General features: G+C 40.8%; 1 protein-coding gene across 1 annotated transcript in view; it reads right to left on the reverse strand.

Moving 5' to 3' along the window:
- The window catches only part of LOC122551539 (juxtaposed with another zinc finger protein 1-like), a 113,361-nt gene that overhangs the window by 20,219 nt on the left and 67,098 nt on the right, over positions 1 to 26,044 (reverse strand). The window contains exon 2 of the mRNA XM_043693564.1: positions 9,417 to 9,489. Coding sequence (XP_043549499.1) covers positions 9,417 to 9,489 — 73 coding nt within the window. The remainder of the gene's footprint in view (positions 1 to 9,416; positions 9,490 to 26,044) is intronic.

A 26,044-nucleotide genomic window follows, 5' to 3' on the forward strand; every position in this document is an offset into this window, starting at 1 on the left:
TCTTTTCTGAACCTTTTCAAGTTTCACAATAGTTCAATGTTTGTGTTGCTTGAGTCAATCAGCCTGGTGTAGGCCCACTACTTCTCCGTGAGAGATGTATGTCCCTCGCAATCAAAGGTTTCTATCATTGAGATGGGTTCGTGCAGGTCACAGCCAATAATGACTCTACTGGGGATCCTGCCCAGTAACTAATGGTGTGCTCCTTCTGAGTGGTTCAGGCAGTGGAACCACATCTTCAAGGGACCAACAGTCTGATCAATGATTGTCCTGGTGGATTGATATTGCAGCTTTAGAGCATCAGTTTGACAATTTCACACTGGGTCATTTGCCATCTTTTCTGGGGGTACCCCTTGTCACTCACAAGTGATGTGGTGGGGGGGGAGGGCGGGAGTGGTGTCATACAGAATATAAGTGACATGGCAGCTCCCTGGATAGTGGGCACACACCTGCAGGAATTGTTGCTTGTGGTTCCAAAGTAACTGGACATTGAGGGATTGAAATCTCTTCCTGTTCAGGAGTCTGGCTGCCAGGGAGTTGCAGCACCACATGGGTGTACTCAATAACCCCTTGAACCTCAAGGAACTAGCAATAGCTACAAACCCCACAGCTCAGGTAGCTTGACTCTCCGTCTCCATGGTGAACTGGACAATTACTTTTCTGTAAAGGGCATGAGTAATTTCACAAACACAGTGTGGCCTTCTGATTGGGAGATGCTACACAAAACTCCAACTGATCTGTGAAAGGAGCTGGTATTAAGACACTGCGATACTGCTGTGATCATCAGGCCCCATAGCACTGCATCCCAAGCTTTAAGGCTGCAGACCTGCCTACAGGAGGTGGCAGATGTACAAGGATGGTTTCTTAAGTTATGCAAATACATTTCCTGCCCTACCTTCACTCACTGGAAGATAGCTACATGCCTCTTGAACCCCTTTCCCCGTGGACTGGTTAATGTCATTATTTCCCTCCTTCAGGTAGTTAATATAGTAGTTAGAAGACATACAGTAAGCTTGCCCTTATCAGGCATGGTACAGATTCAAAGATCAGTGAATTGTTGAAGCAGTACATAACTTTAGTTAGGCCACAGCTGGAGTACTATGTGCAGTTCTGGTCACCACACTGTAAGAAGGGTGCAATTGCCCTGTAAGGGGTGCAAAGGAGATTCATCAGGATGTTGCCTAGATGGAGCGGTTTAGCTAGGAAGAGAGGCTGGATAACTTCAGTGAAGGTTGAGGGGATCTGATTGAGATGTATAAGATTATGAGGAACACGGACAGAGTGAATAGAAAGAAGTTTGTTCTTCTTAGTTGAAAGGTCAATAGCATAATTTTAAAGTGAAAGGCAGGAGGTTTAGAGTAGATTTGAGGAAAACCTTTTTCACCCAGAGTGGGTGGGAGCTGGAAATTCACAGCTTGGGAGAATAGTTGTGGTTGGTAATCTCAAATGTTTTAAAAGTACTTGGAATGAGCATGGAGTCATAGAGATGTACAGCGCGGAAACAGACCCTTCGGTCCAACTCGTCCATGCCGACCAGATATCCTAACCTTATCTAGATCCATTTGCCAGCACTTGGCCCATATCTCTTTAAGCCCTTCCTGTTCATATACCATCCAGATGCCTATTAAATGTTGTAATTGTACCAGCCTCCACTACTTCCTCTGGCAGTTCATAGACACACCATCCTCTATGTGAAAAAGTAGACCTTTAGGTCTTTTTTATCGCTTTCCCCTCTCACCCTAAATCTATGCTCTTGAGTTCAGGACTCCCGCACCCCAAGGAAAACATAAGGGGCATCTTTTATCTCTATTTCTCCTATCCATGCCCCTCATATTTTTATAAACCTCTAGAAGGTCACACCTCAGCCTCTGATTCTCCAGGGAAAACAGCCCAAGCCTATTTAGCCTCTCCCTATAGCTTAAATCCTCCAACACTGGCAACATCCTTGTAAATCTTTTCTGAAACCTTTCAAGTTTCACCACATCCTTCTGATAGGAAGGAGACCAGAACTGCACGCAATATTCCAAAAATGGCACTGAAGTGTTAGAATATTCAAGGCTATGGGACTAGTGTTGGAAAGTGGGACCAGTGATGGTAGTCTTTTTGGAAGTACAGATTTGATGGGCCGAAGGGCCTATTCTGTATTGTATGATTCTGTGAATGGGAGACTTCAGCATTAACACAATAGGCATTTCCATGAAAGGCATTTCGGAGGGCGATAAGTTAGTAAAGTAATACTTACTCACCAGGCATTGGAGGAAGCAGTGGACCCCACCAGGTACATGCCTCTTATTTACAGTCAACTTTGTGAACAGATGGATGTCATTTTTGGGGACCATAATTGCAATCCTAATTTTGTGACATATTTTCAATAACTTCAAAAGCTTGAAATCAAAACTGTGATGGGTAACGTTTTTTGCTTCACCTGTCTCTGGAAACAGTTGTAAAGCAAACTGTTCAATGCAGAACGTCAGCCCAATTTCAGAGGCAAATTGATGACCATTGCAGAAAAAGAAGGACGACAGCAGGAATAGGCAAAACAAGGCGGTCTTTTTGAAAAGAAAATTCACAGCTGTTCATCATGTAGGGACTGCAGCTATTTTCCAAAATACCAAATTAGCATTGTAAACATCGAAATCAGACCTTTCAAAATTCAACCTATAGCCCAATTTCTCTTCGATCTTAGTTTAATCTCAATTCATCAATAATGTACACTTATTATGGGATTCTGACAGCAAGCTATGGCTTTTGATAAATTATATATCTCAAGCCAGATTTAAAATTTGAAGCCCAAGTGCTAATTAACAATACAGGCCTAGTTAATAACGAGATTTCTTGTTGAGTATCTGATCACAGCATGGGCGTCATTTGTCAAGAATGCTCAAATCTACCTTAGAGACCAGTTTCTGTAATTCTCCCATGCCTACCATATGTAAAATTGGGATCTTTGTTTCTATAATAACCTTTTATTAGGGAACTGACATAATGATTAAGCTCACTGAGACACATACAATGAATTAGACGATTACCCTTGCTGCTTTAAGCTTTTCGGAATTGCAGCAAGACAAAATAATTAATATCGAATTTTAATTTGATGTGTTCCACATTTAAACCCCAATTTGCAAAGTACACCTGGAAAGCTGCCACTGTTCACTCGCAGTTTAAGCTGATGAAAGAAAGGCTCCTGCAGTTTGAAATACTAGTTGAAGTGTGGAGGAAATAACATGGGCTAGGTAATGACTTACTCCTGACTTTCTACTCTTATCACAACACGTGGTCATGGATTTTAAAAATGAGCCACCAGTCTTTCAAAAGAATGTAATGTATCAACTGGTTGAGAGAAACAAATTAAATTTTTTGCAATACTAGTTAATACTGATATGATATTGTTAGTCTTACAAAATTGTTTATAAACGATTTATTAATTCAACGTGACTTTCTTGCACATTTCACCAATTCGGTTTTAAAACTATGGATATTACATTTGTCTAACTGATATGAGTAAAACATCAACTTAAAAAAATTGAGCTTCATCTTAAAAACGTTTTACTACAGAAAAGCTATTTAACATTGCGAGACCAAATTCTTACGTTTCCCATTATTCTACACAATAAAATTAACCCTGTACATTCCAACAGCTTGCTTAAAATGATAACACTTGTTACTTGACACATGTATGCATTCCTTGGACTGCGACTTTCCCTTTCTTGACACTAAAAGTTGGGGGGTGGGGCGACCATGAACTAATTACCCATATGCTGATAAATCTCAACTAATCACATGCGAACCAGCTGAAGAGTTGACTGGTGAGCATTAGTGAGTAATTCAGCCTCAACAGTCATTGTCAGTGGAACCCTCACCCCAGAAACTGCCGGAAATCAAAGGCTGGCAGCTTCCGTGTCTGAAAGTCCAGCAGTAAAGTCTTGCAGTGGTCTTCAGGGAATCCAACAGCGAGAAGGCAGGTCTTTTTCTTTTTACTCCTGCAGGGTGGGTATCATTGGGATAGGGGATTTGAGGGGTCAGAGACAAGGTCAAAGGGTGGTTTTCAGAGCCACCCCACTGTCCCCAGACAGTTTTCCCCCAACATTGGAACAACTGGAGATTTCCCCCCAAAGTGATTTCCCCCCACTCTCCCTGCAAAACCTGGCAAGCATGTTGTCTTGGTTTCCCAGTGGAGAAATCAGCCAATTTAATGGCTTGCCAGGAGGTATGTAATCAGGAAGGTGGTGAGTTAATATCCATAAATGGCTGTTCACTGGCCACTTAAGTGCTTTAATTCGAAGCTGGTCAGGAAAGACTCCAATTTACTTTCTCACCTAGAATTTATTTTTGATGTGGCAACAGGGAAGTGAATATCTCTCCAGGGTCAAATTGTCCAATAATTGCCCTTTCTCACTACCTCCAGGGAGAGGATAAATTCCAACTCTTGTGTAGCAATGATTGAATTTGTGCTTTCTGGACAAGGATTAAAAGTCTGCAATAACTATGCTTCATGCTGACTGGAAAAGACATTCATATGAATTTGAATATTTCCCAGCTATGAATTTTCAGGATGCAACTCACCTCTAAAAGGAAACATGTTGACTTGTAGATTAATGTTTATGGCTATAAAATTCTAATTTACATTTCTTGACAAATTTGTGATCATTCAACATGCACCATTAAGAATTCTCACAAATTCATTTGTGAAAGACAGCATATGTTACAACAGCATGTACACTTTATCCCTGAAATTTACCATTTTTGAAATGATTGAATGTATTTACTGGAAGAAATTCAGAATTATTATGAATGTGAGAGTTAAGAAGCAGTCTGTTGAGGTCTAACAGGTTGTGGTATGACAAGCTTTTAGATTCTTTCTGCAATTCTCACATTGTAGGGATGTGGAAATGACAGTCACCCAGGAATTAGACGAAGGAAGATCAGAGTTATTATAATACAGCTCATCCACTCCATTCCTGTCTTCTATGGAAAAGACCATTGAGTCTCATTCCACCATCTTATTACTGCAGCCCTGCAAGTTTATTCGAAAGTGCTTATCATTTTGTTTTGAAATTGCCTCTGGTCCATCATTCTCATAAATAGGAGGTTTTTTTTTAGATTAGATTAGATTACTTACAGTGTGGAAACAGGCCCTTCAGCCCAACAAGTCCAAACCGACCCTCCGAAGAGCAACCCATCCAGACCCATTCCTCTACATTTACACCTTCACATAAGACTACGGGCAATTTAGCATGGCTAATTCACCTAACCTGCACATCTTTGGACTGTGGGAGGCAACCAGAGCACCTGGAGGAAACCCACGCAGACACTGGGAGAATGTGCAAACTCCACACAGACAGTTGCCTGAGGTGGGAATTGAACCCAGGTCTCTGGCGCTGTGAGGCAGCAGTTCCAGGTCTTTACCATTTACTGTGTACAAAATTTCTTCCTCACCCCCGTGCACTTCTTGCCTTAACCTGAAATCTACGAACCTAGCCTTCTAATAACCAGCTAATGGGAACAGCTTTTCTTTGTCTATCTTATTTAAACCTAGTTAAAAATCACACAACACCAAGTTATAATCCAACAGGTTTAATTGGAAGTACGCTAGCTTTCGGAGCATCGCTCCTTCATCAGGTGATAGGGAGGTAAGGAGCGATGCTCCAAAAGCTAGTGTGCTTTCAATTAAACCTGTTAGACTATAACCTGGTGTTGTGTGATTTTTAACTTTGTACACCCCAGTCCAACACCGGCATCTCCAAATCATTATTTAAACCTGTCATTATATTATCCAATTCCATCAATGTCTGCTGCATTTCCTTTGTTCCAAGCAAAATAGCATCAACTTTTTCAATCCAATCTTGTAGTTAAAATCCCTCATCTTTCGAACAATTCTGATAAATCTCCTCTGCACCCTCTCAAGGTCCACATTGTTCTGAAAGTATGGTGGACAAAACTAAAGACTGTGTTCTAGTTGTGGCATGACTATGCTTTCTAAAGGTTCAGCACACCTTCTCTAATTTTGTATTCTATACCAGAATACCTACAGCTCCGCCTTCAACGCTATAATTCCAACCAAACTAATCTCTAAACTCCAAGACCTAGGTCTCTGCTCTGCCCTCTGCAACTAGATACTTGACTTCCTGACCCACAAACCACAATCAGTGAGGATAGGCAACAGCACCTCCTGCACAACAACTCTCAACACTGGTACCCACAAGGCTGCATTCTCAACCCTGTTCTGTACTCTCGATACAATCATGATTATGTGGCCAATTCCGTCCTAACTCCATCTACCAGTTCACTGTAGGCTGGATATCAAACAATGACAAGACAGAATACAGGAAAGAGATAGAGTGCTTACTGTTGTGGTGTAAAGATAACAAGCTCTCCATCAACATCAGCAAAACTAACAAGCTGATCATTGACCAGGAAGCAAGGAGGAGGGCATGCCCCTACTACATCAAGAGATCTGAGGAGGAGATGCTTCTGAGTGTCAGGTTGCTAGCAGTGAGGATCACCAACAATCTGTCCTGGACCACTCACGTTGATGTCAAGAATATGGTGCTGGAAAAGCACAGCTTTTCCTGATGAAGGGCTTTTGCCCAAAACGTCGATTCTCCTGCTCCTCGGATGCTGACTGACCTGCTGCGCTTTTCCAGCACCACATCTTGACTCTAATCTCCAGCATTTGCAGTCCTCACTTTCACTCACGTTGATGGACAGTCAAGAAGGCACAACAACACCTCTTCTTCCTCAGGAGATCAAGGAAATTCAACATGTCTCACTAACAATAATAAATGCACCATAGAAAGCATTCTGTCTGGATGCACCATGGCTTGGTTTGGCAATACTTTTGCCCAGAACTGTAAGAAACGGAGAGTTATGAACACAGTCCCAGTCCATCATGCAAGCCAACCTTCCATCTATTGACTCCATCTACAAGGCAGCCAACATCAAAGACCTCAACATCAAAGACTATAATCTCTTCCAACTTCTTCCATCCGGCAGAAGATACAAAAGCATAAACACATGTACCAACAGTTTTAGGAACAACTTCTTTCCCGCGGTTATTAGACTTCTGAATGGACCGTTTAAATTTCAAATCTAATGTTGATACTGCTTTTTGTGTACTTTCATTGCAGCTATAACTTTGTATTCCTTGCTCTGTTCTATCATCCTATGATCTTTGTATGGTAGTGATCTGCATATACTGCACACAAAAAAAATTTTTTCACTGTATCTAAGTACATATAATAATAATAAATCAAACCAAATCAAATCTTATAAGAAGCCCATGATTCCATATATGTTACCATTGTAATCTTAATATGTCCTACCACCTTCAAAGATCTGTGTATGTGAAATCTAGGTTCAACTGTCACTGGATCATGTTAAAGCGCAGATCCTTTTAAAGGTCAATCAGGACAGGTCCAGAGTTGACTGAGAGCCAGTGATACTGATTTGTATTTAGAACATAGAACATAGAAGAATACAGCGCAGTACAGGCCCTATGGCCCTCAATGTTGCGCCGATCCAAGCCCACCTAACCTACACTAGCCCACTATCCTCCATATGCCTATCCAATGCCCGTTTAAATGCCCATAAAGAGGGAGAGTCCACCACTGCTACTGGCAGGGCATTCCATGAACTCACGACTCGCTGAGTAAAGAAATTTAAGAGCTCAGTTCTTGGAGAGGGCTCTTGCGGTGTTGTGGTAGCACTGCTATCTCTGGACTAGGAGACCTAGGTTCAAGTCCCAGTTGCTCCAGAGGTATGTAACGCTATCTCTGAACAGGTTGATTAGAAAATATGAAGAGCTGAGTTCCTAAGAGGGGTGCAGGCAATGTAATGCAAGGGTAGTGTCCAATCAGATTTTCTTCCCTAATAAGTATATTAGTCAACCAGATGTATTTTTATAATAATCAATGATAGTTTCATGGTCAATGTATCATTACTAGCTTTCAATTCTAGATTTAATTAATTGTTGTGGATTTAAACCCTTGCCCCAAGAGTATTAGCTTGAGCCTCTGGAATATTAGTCCTGTAACATTACCACTACACCATCTTCTCTTCTCAGTTTATTAACATGAATCGTATCTGATGATTCTTGCAGGCTTGTTAACTCCCAGTTCAAGAATGCCATTAGAGGGGCTTTAGAGAAGGCTTAATGTTCAGAACACAACCTGGAGATAAATATCATCTACAGCAACTAGAATTTTGAAAAGTAAGCAGAAAGATGCAAGTGGATTGATCAAGTTATATTTTGCATTGCACACATGAAACAATATCCCCTTCCAAATTACATGTGAAAACTAAACATCACTGCACCAACTTGTTTAAAAAGAATGAACTGATGGGAAAATATCCCAACTTTTCAATGCTTTCTGCAAAACGGAGTTTAGATTAGATTAGATTACATTACATTACAGTGTGGAAACAGGCCCTTCGGCCCAACAAGTCCACACCGACCCGCCGAAGCGAAACCCACCCATACCCCTACATTTACCCCTTACCTAACACTACGGGCAATTTAGCATGGCCAATTCACCTGACCCTGCACATCTTTGGACTGTGGGAGGAAACCGGAGCACCCGGAGGAAACCCACGCAGACACGGGGAGAACGTGCAAACTCCACACAGTCAGTCGCCTGAGGCGGGAATTGAGCCCGGGTCTCCGGCGCTGTGAGGCAGCAGTGCTAACCACTGTGCCACCGTGCCGCCCACGGTGTTGTACTATGTGACTTGTTTTCTGGTACAGCAGTCTTCAATCCCATTATCTTTAGCTTTCTTTCAAGCCTCTGATTTAATTACAATGCATTATGCTCTTCAGTTGTTTAGTTGGTCAAATAAGAAATAAAATAATAGCTATCATCATCTTCTCCCCACAAAAATATCATTTGTCTCCAAGTTAGATATATTACTGAGGAAGGGTCACTCGTCCCGAAACGTTAACGCTGATTTCTCTTCACAGATGCTGCCAGACCTGCTGAGCATTTCCAGCAATTTCTGTTTTTGTCTCTAGATATATTACTAGCAGGATAGAGATACGGGACACAGTGAAGCAGAGGTCGATAAAATCTACATAAAGAAATAGGCTGTCCGTTAGCAAATACAACATAAAAACTATTATGAATGGATGGCTCAGTACCTACATTTTCAATAAAACATGCTGAAAACAATGTATTAGTATATGACAAAACAAAACTGAAATGGATGAATTGTCACAACATAAAACTACATGCATTTTACTACATATTATTATTTACATATTTTATAAATAAACAAGCTATTACAGGCAAAGAAATGAGTTGGCTCTTCAAGTATATTCAAAAAGCATTTGAAATAATTGATAAAAGACATTTTATAAAACATAAGTTGTTCTAAGCTCAGATTCAAAATTTTGTTTTAGGGTAAAATATAAAAAGTGTTTATACCTATTGATATAACTTAGTGCGATATATGATGGTTGCTGCTGTTCCTGCCGCTCCAAAACCTTTGGATCATTTTCTGTCGAAAGAACATACCAGAATTAATTAACAAGAATCTTACTGTTACATAATTTTAAAAGCAGCTATTAAATATTTGGCATGCAATGAAATATCAGATTTATTTCACAGGAATTTCACATCACACAATAAAGTCAACTCAATGGAGAAAATATCTGCCTCATTACTTCTCGTTTTTCAATGTAAACAAGAGGGCAGTGAAATCATCTTTTAAAATCCTCACAGCTCTTAACTGAGGTCCATATTATGCAACTTCTGAGTGAGCCTTGTAATAGGTACTCAATACTCCTGTATTGCAGTAGGCAAGAGTTGTACCTCATAGAGTCATAGATATGTACAGCATGGAAACAGACCCTTCGGTCCAACCCGTCCATGCCGACCAGATATCCCAATCCAATTTAGTCCCACCTGCCAGCACCCGGCCAATATCCCTCCAAACCCTTCCTATTCATACACCCATCCAAATGCCTCTTAAATGTTGCAATTGTACCAGCCTCCACCACATCCTCTGGCAGCTCATTCCATACACGTACCACCCTCTGCATGAAAGAGTTGCCCCTTAGGTCTCTTTTATATCTTTCCCCTCTCACCCTAAACCTATGTCCTCTAGTTCTGGACTCCCCCACCCCAGACTGTGCCTATTTACCCTATCCATGCCCCTCATAATTTTATAAACTTCTATAAGGTCATCCCTCAGCCTCCGACGCTCCAGGGAAATCAGCCGCAGCCTGTTCAGCCTCTCCCTACAGCTCAAATCCTCCAACCCTGGCAACATCCTTGTAGATCTTTTCTGAACCCTTTCAAGTTTCACAACATCTTTCCGATCGGAAGGAGACCAGAATTGCACGCAATATTCCAACAGTGACCTAACCAATGTCTTGTACAGCCGCAACATAACCTCCCAACTCTTGTACTCAATACTCTGACCAATAAAGGAAAACATACCAAACGCCGCCTTCACTATCCTATCTACCTGCGACTCCACTTTCAAGGGGCTTTGAACCTGCACTCCAAGGTCTCTTTGTTCAGCAACACTCCCTAGGACCTTACCATTATGTGTATAAGACTTACTTTCCTGCTCAGATTTGCTTTCCCAAGATGCAGCACCTCGCATTTATCTGAATTAAACTCCATCTGCTACTTCTCAGCCCATTAGCCCATCTGATCAAGATCCTGTTGTAATCTGAGGTAACCTTCTTCGCTGTCCACTACAACTCCAATTTTGGTGTCACTTGCAAACTTACTAACTATACCACTTTTGCTCGCATCCAAATCATTTATATAAATGACAAAAAGTAGAGGACCCAGCAACGATCCTTGTGGCACTCCATTGGTCACAGGCCTCCAGTCAGAAAAACCACCCTCCACCACCACCCTTAGTTATCTACCTTTGAGCTAGTTCTGCATCCAAATGGCTATTCCGTAAGATCTAACCAGTCTCCCATGGGGAACCTTGTCGAACGCCTTACTGAAGTCTGGGTTTGGTGGAGGAAGCAATAATTGACTCCCCCCAACCCCGTTGTACGGAGAATACCTTACAGTTGACATGGAGACAGGTTTGGCAGTAAATCAGCAGCTACATTGATTGAAGTGGATATGATGGAGCGCAGAGGGACATGATTTCAGATTTTCATTTTCTGTCCACATATTAGGCAAAACATGTCAGGGCAGAGTTTACACTTTCCGTATTCATCAGGTGGACGGTGGCCCCGCCAATTTCATCACCATCCTGACTGGCTTCACTGGAGGTCTGAGCCATTTACTGCCACGTTAAAAGCTGTTACTGTAGACTGGAGGAACACAGAGGATATATTGAGAAGAACATCTCAGGAGAAACAGATGCTGAGAATTGGGCAAGCCAGCCCCTCACAATCCTCTGATGTGGACACATATCTGATGCTGGAGGCTGTGAGGCAGACCAAGATGGGTCTTTTCCTGGGGAAGGCTCCATCCAGACAAAGCAGGTAAGGATGAACATTGCTGGCACACAGTCAGCAAAAAGGGTGTGGTCCAAAGACCCATACACTCAGAGCCACAAATCGTTCAATGATTTTGTACTCTCTGAGGTAAATGAACCTGAAGCATCAGGATGAGCCTCTATTTTTCCACCCTCTGGTAGACACACCACCCAAAGAGCCTCCATGGAGCAGTTTGCTTCTGAACATGGGAGAATGGAGTGCCCAGGTCACAGAATGACCACCCCTCATCCTCTCCACAACGATACTGATTTGCATTATGTTGTGAAGCTGTTGTTTTTACAAGATAGCTATATTTTAAAAAGTAATTTTTGTTACAATTCCCATAGAGATCAATAACATTTAAAAATAATTTCTGAATGACCAGCAAAAATAACCAAAGGACAACATTTCACATTATAAGACTTTTACAGAACAAACAAGTTAAAATCAACATAAATCATGCACAGGCAACTAATACAACAACCTAAAGAAAAGTTTCTTTCACATTAACTAACTAAAACAATCACAAAATGTCTTACTTGAGCTAAGTACTACACCTCTGGGAGATATGTAGCATTACTAAAACAACTGCAATATAGGAAGCTCCAAAGTACCTCCCTGCTCCCCAGCATGTTCAGGTCTCCCAGCCACTGGAGGTTGAAACTTCCAGTGTCCACCAAAATCATTCAATTCAACTACAGTAACTTCAAGATCTGATTTTCACCAGATAAACCCACCTCAGAAATGCCTTGTTCCTTAAATCTCTCTGTTCTGTCTAATTCCAAACAGAAAGCAAACTTTCATAAGTATGTGCTTGGCTGTTGACACAAAACATTTCCACTGCTTCATTCACAGCAGTAAAAACAGCTATCCATTTCCTGAGTTACTGTGTCAATGTGTGAAAACTGTCACTTCATTTCAATAGATTTTTATTTGGCTTTCTCCCATATGGCATGCATATCACAAAAGCATATGGAATGCTTCCATAATTCTCAATTTTACTTTAAGTTAAAAAGGAACATTTTATAAAAGGACCGTCCCATAATACCAAAACAGAAGTGCTAGAAAAGCTCAGCAGGTCTGGCAGCATCTGTGAAGAGAAATCAGAGTTAACGTTTCGGGTCCAGTGACCCAAAACATTAACTCTGTTTTTTTTTTAAGATTAGATTCCCTACAGTGTGGAAACAGGCCCTTTGGCCCAACAAGTCCACACCGAGACTCCGAAGAGTAACCCACCCAGACCCATTTCCCTCTGACTGACGAACCTAACACTATGGACAATTTAGCATGGCCAATTCACCTGACCTGCACATCTTTGGACCTTGGGAAGAAACCAGAGCACCCGGAGGAAACCCAAGCAGACACGGGGAGAATGTGCAAACTCCACACAGACCGTTGCCTGAGGCTGGAATCGAACCTGGGTCCCTGGTGCTGTGAGGAAGCAATGCTGACCACTGAGCGCATGGCCTGAGGTAGTCACTGAGGAGGATGAGGTTACCATCCTCACAGAGTGATGTCATGATCTTTGGCTTCCTTTCGTCCTTTGATAGTAGGAATATCTGTGCGGCAGGTAGCCTTGCAGTGCTCCAGTGCAGCAGTGCGTATCTCAAACACAAACAGAGACAAATCAGCAAGCTGTCTCCACCTAATTTGAGGCCAGATGGACAGAATGACTTAGAAAGGGCCAAGAGCAGAGCCCACAGCATACATGGGCCACTGAGGTCTTCTCTTTATGACTGTGCAGTATTGTGCTTTACAAGTACAATGTAAATAATGACACTTGAAGTTATTGTGTGAGCCTCCATTTCTAATGGTGAAGCAATGAAACTGGCATGAGGTGATGAAGGTGAAACAGTTGGGCACATATCAATCCTTCATGGTGATAAGAGTGGACACATTCAGGCTGCATCTTCACTGGGCACATAAACAGCTCAGACTGAGCTCCAGAACTGTGGCTCCATGAGACTCAGGTGAAACATGCCTCAATCAAATGATTCCTGAAATTTGACAACTCAATGAGACCTTCATGTCTTGTGCCAGGCCTGGCCACCTCCCTGGGCAGCTGGAACTAGGGCTCTGTTTCTTCTTTCTCCAACACCAATGATGAGCTGTGTCTTTCAAAGACTTTGTACTTTTCAGGGTTCATATCCCTGAAGGGTCATATATATTAAGGAGAACATAGCAGACTGTCACATTGTGCAAGATTTTTAATGAAGCAGCTACCTGACCAGTACAGGAACTGAAGATACATCTTCAGAAGCCTGATAGTCAGCTGAGATATTGGCTCTGGTCAAATCGCTTGTGTGCCTGTTTCTCAGATTCTTGTGAAGAGGTCTTCAAGTGATATCCCTCGTCCCTTAGAAGTTTTCTATGTACTTTTGGGACGATTGAGTAAACAATTGTGGCAGCCTAACTGTGGAGGATTAAGGGATCATGGTGTCTGCCAGGAAGTCAAGCCCACATATGAAGAAAGCTCTTCTTTTGGTCATTGAGGGAGTAGGAGCTATTCCTGTTGATGTACTTAAGCCAATCACTGGACAATAATGATGCCCTACAACTGGTGGAATTCAGTGATGACAGTGATGAAAAGAAATGCCCTTTTAGCCTGGGAGGTCCCACTCATATTGATGTACTGCCCTGCTCTGGAAAATAAGGCAAATGTCACCTGAACAGTCAAGTTTGTGCAGCCATTTGTGAAATGCTACCACAGCCCACAGCCTGTCTTTGGAAGAAGCAGGAAACAAAGCAGTTGTGTGTCAAACCTATATGGATTGCCACAGTCTCCTGTAATACTGGGTCTCAACTATCTCCAGGTAGCTCTGTGTTCACTTGTAGATTCTGTTCTAAATGGACAACCTCCCTGGCTCTCTGTGGAAGATGAAGCCCAAATGTGACAATACCCTTTCGTGCTTAGGAGGCAACTGCCCACTCTCCTAATCCTTTGTGCTGAGCTGATGATGCCTATTTCTCATTGGGTGAGTTGCGTTTTGCACTGTTCACCCCTTTATCAGTCTCAGTTAATCCTCTAAGGGGGTGGGGGGTGGGTCGCAAGGATTGATTCACTGCAGTCTTCGTGTAGCTGGTCTTTCCCAGACAGTGAACATAGCGTTTGTGCCCTATGAAAACCACAACAATCTCTTAACAAGTGACTCTTGAAGAATCTTGTTTTGCCTTTGTAATGGATCATAATGGAATGAGTAGGATTGATGTTCTGGTTTCCCAGTGAAATTGGCCAACACAGGAATGGACAAAGTGAGGACTGCAGATGCTGGAGCTCAGAGTCGAGAGTGTAGTGCTGGAAAGGCACAACAAGTCAGGTAGCATCTGAGGAGCAGGAGAATCGACATTTCGGTCTTAAACCCTTCATTAGGAATTTCTGATGAAGGGCTTATCCAATCCTTACTGAATTGGATTAACAAGACTTCACACATTAGATGACCAGGCATATAACACATTCGATCTGATACTAGTCGAAACGTCATGCTGATTAACCGGAATGTTTGTTCAAACTTTTTCCAACTTTGGCTAGGTTGGGGAAACAAATATGAACAGAGGTTTTTATTCTGGCACTAGATGTATCAGAATTGCATCTGAAGATTATTGGGACTTCTATTCTTGTAGCCAGTGGCCTTTCCATTGATAAACTGATATAATGTTAATGTGGAAGAATAAAATCTGTGCTGCTAATTCTGGGCAAAAAAAAATTCAATTAATGATTTAATAAAGGATGTCGTCATGCAAATGTGTAACTTAAAAATTTCTGTAAATAATTTTGAGGGCAAAATAGGAAGTTTTTTTCAGAAAATCTTCACATTTCATAACTGTGTCACAAATTAAAACATACATTCTAAAACGTCAAAACCTTTTGCAAATAGATGACTACTTTTCAATATATTACATCACTGTCTCCTCTTCCTGCTCTCTTCCCTCCTTTCCAACTATCAAAAGATCAGTTTAAAGCCTTAAATGTTTAAGGATGCCTCTTAAAATGTGATAGCAGAAAGACTGAAACACAGTTTCCTGTAAAGAAAAAACTTGAAGTTGCATCGTTATACAGTTCCTTGTTTAACTTCAGGTTCCAGGTTCAGTTTATCATATCTGGAGAAACAGACATTTCTATGATATTTTTATTAATCAACTTACTTGGGAGAAACATTTGAGATGAATTGCTACAGCATGCAGATTATAATAAGGAGTTTCTTTCTATCATATTCTTGCAATACAATGAGGCCTGTCAATCTCAGTCAACATTAATTTGTTTGGTTTGTTATTGCTTTAGTGAGTAATCACTCAAAGTTCAATATTGAATATAATGTTGCCCAGAAAGCAGTTTCTAGTTTTGCTTCTTCTCTACAAAACATAAATACTCTTTAAAAGAAAATGATCTAACTTTTTTTGAACCATTTATACTACTTTGATTTTATTATGCCAGGAATATATGCCTCCTGAAAAAAATAGCAGGCATCACAAAGCAGTCCAAAGATGTACAGGTTAGGGTGAATTGGCTACGCTAAATTGGCCAAAGTGTTCAGGGATGTGTAGGTTAGGTGTATTAGTCATGGGTAAATATAGGGTGGGGAATGGGTCTGGGTGGGTTACTCTTCAAAGATTTGGTGTGGGCATCTTGGGCCAAATGGCCTGTTTCCACACTATAGGGATTGTAAGATTCTGTGAGTACACACTCGGACCTCAAACAACACAGATTTACTTATTAGTCATTTCATTGAACAACAAAAACACAAATAGCTTGAAGTGCTCTACATTAACAGTTTTTAACAAAGCTGTTATCTGTTGTTGTGGTTCTGTTCGCCGAGCTGGAAGTTTTTGTTGCAAACGTTTCGTCCCCTGGCTAGGCGACATCATCAGTGCTTGGGAGCCTCCTGCGAAGCGCTTCTTTGATGTTTCCTCCGGTGTTTATAGTGGCCTGTCCCTGCCTGCCCTGACTGTTTGACTCACTTCTGTTCTCAACTGTACAATTCTCAGATTGATCTCTTTCCTTACTATCTCCCTGGGTGCCACCCCAACTCCCCCCCTCCACCTTACTCGTTTTGAACCCTCTCAAGCAGTTATCGCAAATTCCCCTGCCAGTATATCAGTCCACTTCCAATTCAAGTGCCATCCGTCCTTGTATAGATCACTTGCACCCTAAAAGACATTCCAATGATGCAAAAGTGTGAATCCTTCTCCCATACACCAGTTCCTCAGCCATGCATTCATTTGCTCTGTCCTCCTAATCCTGCCGTCACCAGCTCATAGCACTGGGAGTAATCCAGATATTACTACCCTTGAGGACCTCCTTTTTAAATTTCTGCCTAACTCTCTGTAATCTCCGTTCAGAATAGCAAACTTTTCCCTTCCTATATCGTTGGTTCCAATGTAGACAATGACCTCTTGCTGGCCCCTCTCACCCGTGAGAACATTCTCCATCCTCTCTGAGACATCCTTGATCCTGGCACCAGGGAAACAACACACCATTCTGCTTTTTCTCTACTTGCCACAGAAACGTCTGTCTGTACCTTGGACTACAGAATCCCCGAACACAATTGAGCTCCTGAAAGCCGATGTATCTCTCGTTGCATTAGAGCCAGTCTCAATACCAGAAACTTGGTTGTTTGTGCTACGTTCCCCTGAGAATCCATCACCCTCTACATTTTCCAAAATGGCATACATGTTTGAAATGGGATATCCACAAAAGACTCCTGCCATGGGTGCCTAACTCTGTTACCCTCTGGTTGTTGAATGTGAAGTGTGTTGTGAGGCACATGTCCAGTAGTTTAAGTATGCCGTCTTTGTTGATAGGTTCAGAGTCCTGTTTTCTGTTCTGTATGTCCAGTAGGTTGGCTATTGTTTCTCTGGCTAGGGTTTTGTCAATCGAAGTGAACAGTGCCGTCACGTCGAATGATATCATGGTTTCTTCTTTGTCTATGTGTATCTTTGCTGTTATCTTTCAACTAATTGGTGGCATAGCGGATGAGATGTTGTTATTGAAGTCTAGGACCCAAGGTCTAATAAAATGACACTCCAGGTTGGTCAACATTTCCCTTGCAGGCCTGCTGCAGTCACAAACTTGAAAAACGGCATCTCATTTTCTCCTTAGGGATCCTGCAGCCTCGAGGACTCAACACAGAGTTCAATAAATTTAGAAAATAACAATCAAAGAACTGGAGGTGCTGGAAATCAGAAATACAAACAGAAATTGATGGAAAAGCTTAGCAAGTCTGGAAACATCTGTGGAGAGAAATCAGAGTTAACATTTTAGGTTCAGTGAGTTTTCTGTGGAAGGGTCACTGGACCCAAAAGTTTAATTTTGATTTCTCTCCATAGATGCTGCCAGATTTGCTGAGTTTTTCCAGTAATGTCTGTTTACTCAACCCACACCCAGTCCTTTTTTGACATGGGGTGTTTTTAGCACAGTCACTCATTGTCATGTATTGCCAAGTCTGTTATCACATCATACCAGTTGCATTCAGTACAGTTCACCCATTTTCCCCTACTCTTAGCTCTTATGATCACTTATTCAGCTTATCTTATGCCCTCACCCTCAATCCATAATCTCTTTGTTCACCTACCCCTTTCATACGTCACCCTCTCTCTGGGCTCTATCTCCACCTATCTCTTATCTTCCTCTGCCCCACCCAACAACTTTGGCTTCCACATAAATACCACCTTTACCTAGCTGCTAACAACATGATGTAGCATCATCAGACTCAAAACATTAACTCTGCCTCCACAGATGCTGACAGACCTGCGGAGTCTCTCCAGCAACTCCTGCTTTGTTATTGGATGGAAGAATTATTTATTTGTTGGCTCTAAAGACTCCATGTCAAATTAGTTTGGATGCTTTTCAATCGTTTTCCTAACAAGCATGAAACAGTCCCTAATTTGTGGTCTAAACTGGTAATTCACTCTATTTTATAAAGTGATGCCAGAATGAAAAGAACTCATATGACAGCATCAGGGATGGGATTCTCAGACTGAGGCTAAATCTTGCTTGTTTGGACAGAGTACAGCTTTGCTTTATGTCTACAGTTGATGTTCCAAACCAGGAAACAATGAAAAGTGGAAGTATTTCCTTCTCCAACATTGATTAAATTCATTTTAATGAACATAATGTTTAAACAAGGTATTTACCAGCTGTTTCATTCTGTATTTTTTACTATTTCCCATTAACTGTTTCTGATCTCTTTTATGAAGCAAAGCTACTTACTGATCCAGAATGTCTGACTAATTAATCCCCATTTTCCATTGTCTTTGTTTCATTATTGTAATATAGCTTTCCTCTATATTACATTCATTTCATTGACAATGCTTTGAAATGTATTTATCATTAATATCCAAACACAAGTGAGTGGAATTGACCTAACTTTGGTTGACCCACACTCCACAGCAGTCCTTGTATTAGTTTGAGACAAAAAGGATTCATTTTTACCAAATATTATTGTATTATTTTGGGGACAAGATATTTCTATAATACACATATAAGTAACTTGACACTAAATTTTAATTATTATTGAATATGAAATCAATGTTATCATTCCTGAGTCTAGCTGTTCGCTTGTTGTTTGGTATGCAGGGTCAAACATTTATGGTCTGTACATGCAATCAGCCCTATTATTAAAAGAAATTCCTGAACATTTGATCTCTATCCCACAGTGACACCTCCCCCCTCCACGTTACCCACCCAAAATGGAAAGCATGAATCTACAGTGAGGTAGAGGCAATTCTTGTACATGAGACAAAAAGAAAGTGATAGAGGAAAGAATGAAAGAAAGGAGAAACATCAACACTGACAGATAATTAGGAGTGCAGGGCAGAAAGAGCATGTTTTGTAGTCTTTTCTACCCTTCTTCCACTATATTTTGTTGGTTTTTGTATCTCAGCTCGTTCTCACACATGAATCTTAATGCCTGATTTTCATAACTTCACCATCCTTAATATCCATTTTACTCTACTTAATTGGCGCTGGATAGCAAGGAATATAACCTTTGCATTGATTATTTTAGCTACTTAGAAGCATCTTATACATACGCAGGATCTGTCACCCAACTTGAGATCTTGTTTCACACTGTAAATAAATGTATTGTTTCAAATGATGAATGAGATTGTCAAATAAGGAAAATGTATCGCTTCTTTTAAAAAATGCAAAATATATTTATAAAATTATTTTCTGTTTTTTAAAATACCAGCAACAAGAGAATGAGTAGCCTAGGCCACTAATTGCCTCATCATATCATCTCAATAAAGATAAACCAAGTATTACCAATTTTGTTTCAGTACAAGCTTTCAGCCAATTCATATTTACATTATTTATTCCACTTCTTAAAGTTGAATGAATCATTACCAGGACACTGCTCGACAGGCTTCAATTTTGAAGTATAATTCTAAAGAGCTCAACTTCAAGGACTATACTTTCTGTAAACAATTCAGTAATATATGCAATGACAGTAGGCAACACAATTATCATATGAAGAATTGCTTTTGCTCATTCCAACCAAAAAAGGCCTTTTTACTGTTTGATTGGCCTGACCGCATACAAGACAAACATAAGCAAGAAAGTTTAAACGTTATTTAAAATGGAACTCAGCATTTTGTGAGGGAAGGGGTGTAAAAAAATTTTTTAGTTGAAGCACTTATTAGAATAGAGCACATTAATGTTGAGAATCTAAAAATGTTTGAGAAGAAAATGTACAGGATTCAACATCAAAATCTTATCAGGAAGTTGATAGTCCTATTGTTCTTGCTGGAACTCCATATGGAAACACTATATTGGCTGACCTTATCTTCAAATGTTCTATGCTATTATGTGAGCAGCATTCAGCTGCATAATTCTGTTACATTAACATCAATCATTTCCTTCCTTTTTCTATAAATATATAGTTTATGTAAAACTCTTGAAATAAGCTGCTCAATAATCATGCATACTGGGTTTTACAGATGAAGCTCCTTGATATTTCTCTTGATGAAATATTTGCTGACTTCAATCACCTAGGGGACTTCTATACTGATGAAGTCACTGATACGTGCCCCATTAGTCTCTGTGGATTTCCCCTAGCCCACTTCTCACCTCGTTCTTGCCAATTAAGGAGCCGAATTATGTATAATAGTTGGAGTCACTTTTAGTTTTGAGTCCTAGTATGCAGTGGAAGCTTTGACAGAAACATACTGGTGAATAATTAGAGCGATTTTTTAAAGCCAAGAAAACTCCATCTTTCTTCTGCCTATTTTTATCTGAATCGATGAATAGTACAAGAGCAATGAGCACCACACTACTAAAAGCAAAGACAATATAATAAGTTAGAATGCATAATTATGGTGAGAAAAAAAGTAGCCAAATAATTTTAGATATATTTATTAAATTATCTTTAAGAATTAAAGCAGCCAATTTATTTTTGATCTGCGGCCCTCTTTCGAAAAGAAATTTGGCAACAAAACAAAATCAGCTTCTTTAATGATCTCTTGAGATAGCTGCCCTTCAAGAAAAGTTTTAGGCCTGAAACCTTAAATCAGCAAATATATTAAAAAATAGTGTAGTCCTCATCCAAGTGATGGATTAACACCTGCTGTTATCTAGGAGGCAATGGCTGGGTGACATTGTCACTATTGTAACAATGATATGGAATTACAGTTTCGAATGGCAGATGACGAAACTTGAATTAACTAAAAATCTGGAATGAAGAGCCTAATGATTTTACCTGGTCTAGCAAGATGTGACTCCAGACCCACAGCAATGTGTTGACATTGAACTGCCCTCTGGCAATAAATGCTAACCTAGGCCAGTAACACCCATATCCTGTGAATAAAAGAAGATTCAAATGGAGAAACATGTCACATGGATGAGCAAAGCATCAAATATCCAAGTGGACAAAGAATCAGGTATCTCTCTTAAAAAAAATGGATGCTCTTCCTGTTGACACTGACTGTTTTCCAGCCTGCATACGTATGCAATAAAATGCATTTTATCTTCCTCTAAAGGAAGTACTTGCTTAATTGTGAAATGGCACTGCATTAGTTACCAGTTTTAGGGTGTTGTTGCATGATGAGTTTCCATGCCCATCCTCTGTGTCACTGGAATGGTTGCCTGCACATGAGCAGCAATGAAGCCAACCAGCATAACTAAAGTCTAGGAAAGGAGAAGGCAGCACTTGTGTCAGAGGCCAGTTTCCTGGGAAGGAATAGAAGAGGGTGGTATGTCCCAACCAGTTAACATCAAAATCACCTTCCTTTTCCCTCCTAAGGGGGAAGCTGGAATGCACCCAGCCTTCTGGTCTCCAGTTGAGGTGTCTGACTTTTGTTCGTTGAGGATAGTCCCAGCTTCAGCCTCAAAAACCAGAATTGAAAATAAAAATTCCAAAATCCTAGATTGAAACACTTTAATGCCAGCCAGGTTTCCCTGGGCAATAGTTCTGAGGAAGAATTGGCTACGGTAGATATGATCTTAAGTTCATAATAAATTTAAATTTTAGCAATTCAGTTTATGCATCTCCAAGTTAGAAAGTTCTCGAACAACCTGTTTTTTAAAAAAATATTGAACTATTCTGACAGTTTCTAACTGTTGCCAATATGCACACTGTTAGGCTGTGCCAATCTGAGAAGAGAATCGCTAGAGTTCATTGGGCAAAACAAAGTTCTACTTCTTTTTGCACATTGCTGGAATCCTTGAAGCTTTCTTGAAGATTCTTATGTTGAGAAATGCTGGCTTAGCAGAGGTAACAATAAATGTTTGCAATAACAACTGTCACTACCAAATGAATCACATTTAGAGACTCTGACACTCCTACTTGAGGAAGACAGAGAGAGATTAGACTTGGCTAATTCTGAGTGACAAAGAGAGCATCAAATTCTTTGCTTCAGATCCTTTAAGGTCAAAATGGAAAACATCTGCCAATTCAACTAGTCTGCAGTATGTAATAAGTGGCAAGCAAAATATTTGCAAGGAACAACATCTTTTTTCAATTCCCAATGGAGGAAGCATCAGTTAAATAGAAATATTAGTATAGAAAAAGAAAGTATTGGCATATGTACAGGTTATTCACCATTTCTGACACCTCAATATATCTTACAGCAAATTAACTACTTTGAACATGTCATTATTTTAGGAAACAGAAGCCAATTTATGCAGCATGAAGATCACATAAACTTCAATGTAACTAGTAACAGATAATCTATTTTAGTGGTGTTGATTGGATAACTATTGGCATTATTTTGAAGACATTTTATGTTGACCTGAGAACACAACAGGGCTTTAGTTTATTATTTTACAATGAACACTCACACTAACAGTGCAGCACTCCCTCTGTACTGCACTTAAGTGTCCGCTAGGCTCTTGTGATCAAGTAGGCAAAAGTGAGGACTGCAGATGCTGGAAATCAGAGTATAGATTAGAGTGGTGCTAGAAAAGCACAGCAGGTCACTAAGCCAAAGCTGCCTGCTCTTTTCTGGCTGTTGGTTTAAATGGTTCTTAGTCACTGTCATTGTGCTTTGTATTATTTTTCTAGATCAAACCAATTATGATTTTGGCAACTTTCTTGTATTAATTCATGGGACTGGCCAGCATCTATTGCCTGTCCTTAGTTGCTCTTGAGAAGGTGGTGCTGAGCTGCGTATTTGAACCGCTGCTGTCCATATTCTGTAGGTTGACCCATAATCCTTGAATTCACTCCCTAATGGCATTTTGATCCAGTGACAGTGAAGGAACAGTGATATATTTCCAATTCAATGAGGGGAGTGACTTGGGGGGTAACTTGCAGGTGGTGGTGTTCCCAAACATCTGCTGCCCTTGTCGTTTAGATAGAAGTGGGTGTGGGATTGGAATGTGCTGTCTAAGGAGCTTTGATGAATTTCTGCAGCGCATCTTGTACATAACACACACTGCTGCTACTGAGCATCTGTGATGGAGGGAATGGATGCTTATGGATGTGGTGCCAATCAAGTGGGGTGCTTTGACCTGGATGGTGTCAAGCTTCTTGAGTATTGATGGAGCTGTACCCATTGGGGAGTATTCCATCACACTCTCGACTTGTCTTGTAGATGGTAGATAGGCTTCAGGGAGTCAGGAGGTGAGTTACTCACTGCAGCATTTCTAGCCTCTGATCTGTTCATGTAACCACTGTGTTTATATGGCAAGTCCAGTGAATTTCTGGTCAATAGTAACCCCCCAGATGTTGATAGTGGGGGCTTCAGTTATGGCAACACCATTGAATTCAAGGGGCAGTGGTTAGATTGTAACTTACTGAAGATGATTATTGTCTGGTATTTGTGTAGCGTGAATGTTACTTCCCACATGTCAGCCCAAGCCTGAATATTTTCCAGATTTTATTGCATTTAACAGGAATTGCTTTGGTATCTGAGGTATCATGAATGCTCAATGTTCAGCACCAATCATCAGCAAAACATCCCCACTTCTGGCTTTATGATAAAGGGAAGGAAACTGATGAAGAAGCTGAAGTTGATTGGGCTTAGGATATTACCCTAGGGAACTCCTGCAGAGATGTCCTGTAGTCAAGATGACTGACCTCCAATAATCACAACCACTAGTATGACTCCAGCCAGAAGACAGTTTGCACGCTGATACCCATTGATTCCCATTTTGCTACGGCTACCTCATGCCAGACTTGGTCGAACATGGCTTTGATGTCAAGTGCTGTCACTCTCACCTATCCTTATGACACATAATAACCATCAAGCTAGAGATTTTTGGCACTTCTGTAGTGGTCTACTGAACATGTATGCTGGGAAATATTCAAGGATGGAGCTGCTTTCTTTTGTGCTTTTGGTTTTGTATCTGGTTGCTTCAAGTTGATTACATTGTATGGTAATATTTGGTCAGGGGAGCAATTTTACAAAACTGCAACTAAACATCATATTTCCAATAAACAGTTCTATGCTGGAATAGAGTTTAACTTGGTTGCACCAGCCAAATTTAAGGTATGATGTAATGAAAAACAGGTTCTCCAACACATCACAAAACCATCTTAGGAGTCAGAAAGGAATTAAGCTAGCCTGCAGGAAAAGTAATTGCTCTACTAAGAACAGATCAGACAAATTCCTCAAGGCACTGTATATCCGTTCCTGCTAAGTGTTCAAGATTTCTCTGTGGGGCCTCAGTTCTAGCAGTCAGTGACTACTACACAATTCTCATTTCACACAATCTCAGCACAGCTGGAGTGCATCAAATCCTAATACTCCATTTGGTCATTTCATGACACCATCATGCCACATTGTTCTCTACCTTTCACTAGATCTATTAAATTCAATTGTTCCACACCATAATAACTTCGGCAAGTTTCCTTTGGACTCACAAATGATGTACTACGAAGTGCTGACAGAGAGTGTTCTTTCCATTTTGGGAGCTGGGTGGATGGAGATAAGCGCCTGATTTATAAAGAACTGAATTTCCAGATATGAAAATGTGATTGAAGTTTGCAGGCCTCCCACAGAGCATGCAAAAGCCTTATTAGAGCACTGAAATTAATGCTAATGGGTCCCATAATGCATTTAACAATGTTTCTCACCTCATCACTCTTTTGGCACTGTTTGCCAGTTTAAAACAAGCACTAGCAGGATTTGCTAGTCTGCCTTAGAGAAGTTGGATTCTCGTAGCTGACTCTTTAGGACAAAGTTTCAATTTTCTTCCTTTAAAATAATTTCATTTGTATTATATATTTTCTGTCACTTGTCAGATTGTTGCTGGCACTTGCAGCTAGATTGCTGCATTTTCAAAATGATTTTACACCAACATTTTCCCCATAGCACAGTTGCTTACAGCAGCTGCTTCATTAGCAGTAACCAGAGTGTTAAGCAGAGCATTTTTATTGCGCATTCCAATGCTGTTCTGGATGTGAAGAAGGAAAGAAAGAGGACTGCATGCAGAGGGAACAAATGCACATCGAATTGTATCTCAAAATTATAACAGCTACTTGGTTCCAATCCAGCAGTCAACTTTTAAGGTCTAGGCAAACCATGAAGAGATCTGTCTTCCTCATCAACACTTCATATGGGAGTTATACAGGTTTGGATTTTGCAATTAGCAACAATGTAACTGCACTTACCATTTATCATGCTTACAGTTGCCCAGAATTTTCATGGACATTTGAACAGAAACTTACAGCTACAAGAGATCCTTTTCAGCATTCTCTTTTAGGGATCTATGATGTTTGTCCTGCTCATACACATATCATTTTAGGCGGATTGAACAATCCTTAAAAACAGACAGGTTGCAAGATCAGTTTGACAGTTTGGGTGACTTAAGCACTACATTGGTTGGATAAGGAAAAGATTTGGGGCAGGTCCACTCCTGAAGACTTCAGACCACCGACTCCCACAGCTACCTGGATTACACCTCTTCCCACCCTACCTCTTGCAAAAATGCCATCCCGTATTCCCAATTCCTCCGCCTCCGCCGTATCTGCTCCCAGGAGGAGCGGTTCCACCATAGAACACACCAGATGGCCTCCTTCTTTAGAGACTGCAATTTCCCTTCCCACGTGGTTAAAGATGCCCTCCAACGCATCTCATCCACATCCCGCACCTCCGCCCCCAGACCCAACCCCTCCAACCGCAACAAGGACAGAACGCCCCTGGTGCACACCTTCCACCCTA

This window comes from Chiloscyllium plagiosum, chromosome 7 (assembly GCF_004010195.1).
Source record: "Chiloscyllium plagiosum isolate BGI_BamShark_2017 chromosome 7, ASM401019v2, whole genome shotgun sequence".
NCBI lineage: Eukaryota > Metazoa > Chordata > Chondrichthyes > Orectolobiformes > Hemiscylliidae > Chiloscyllium > Chiloscyllium plagiosum.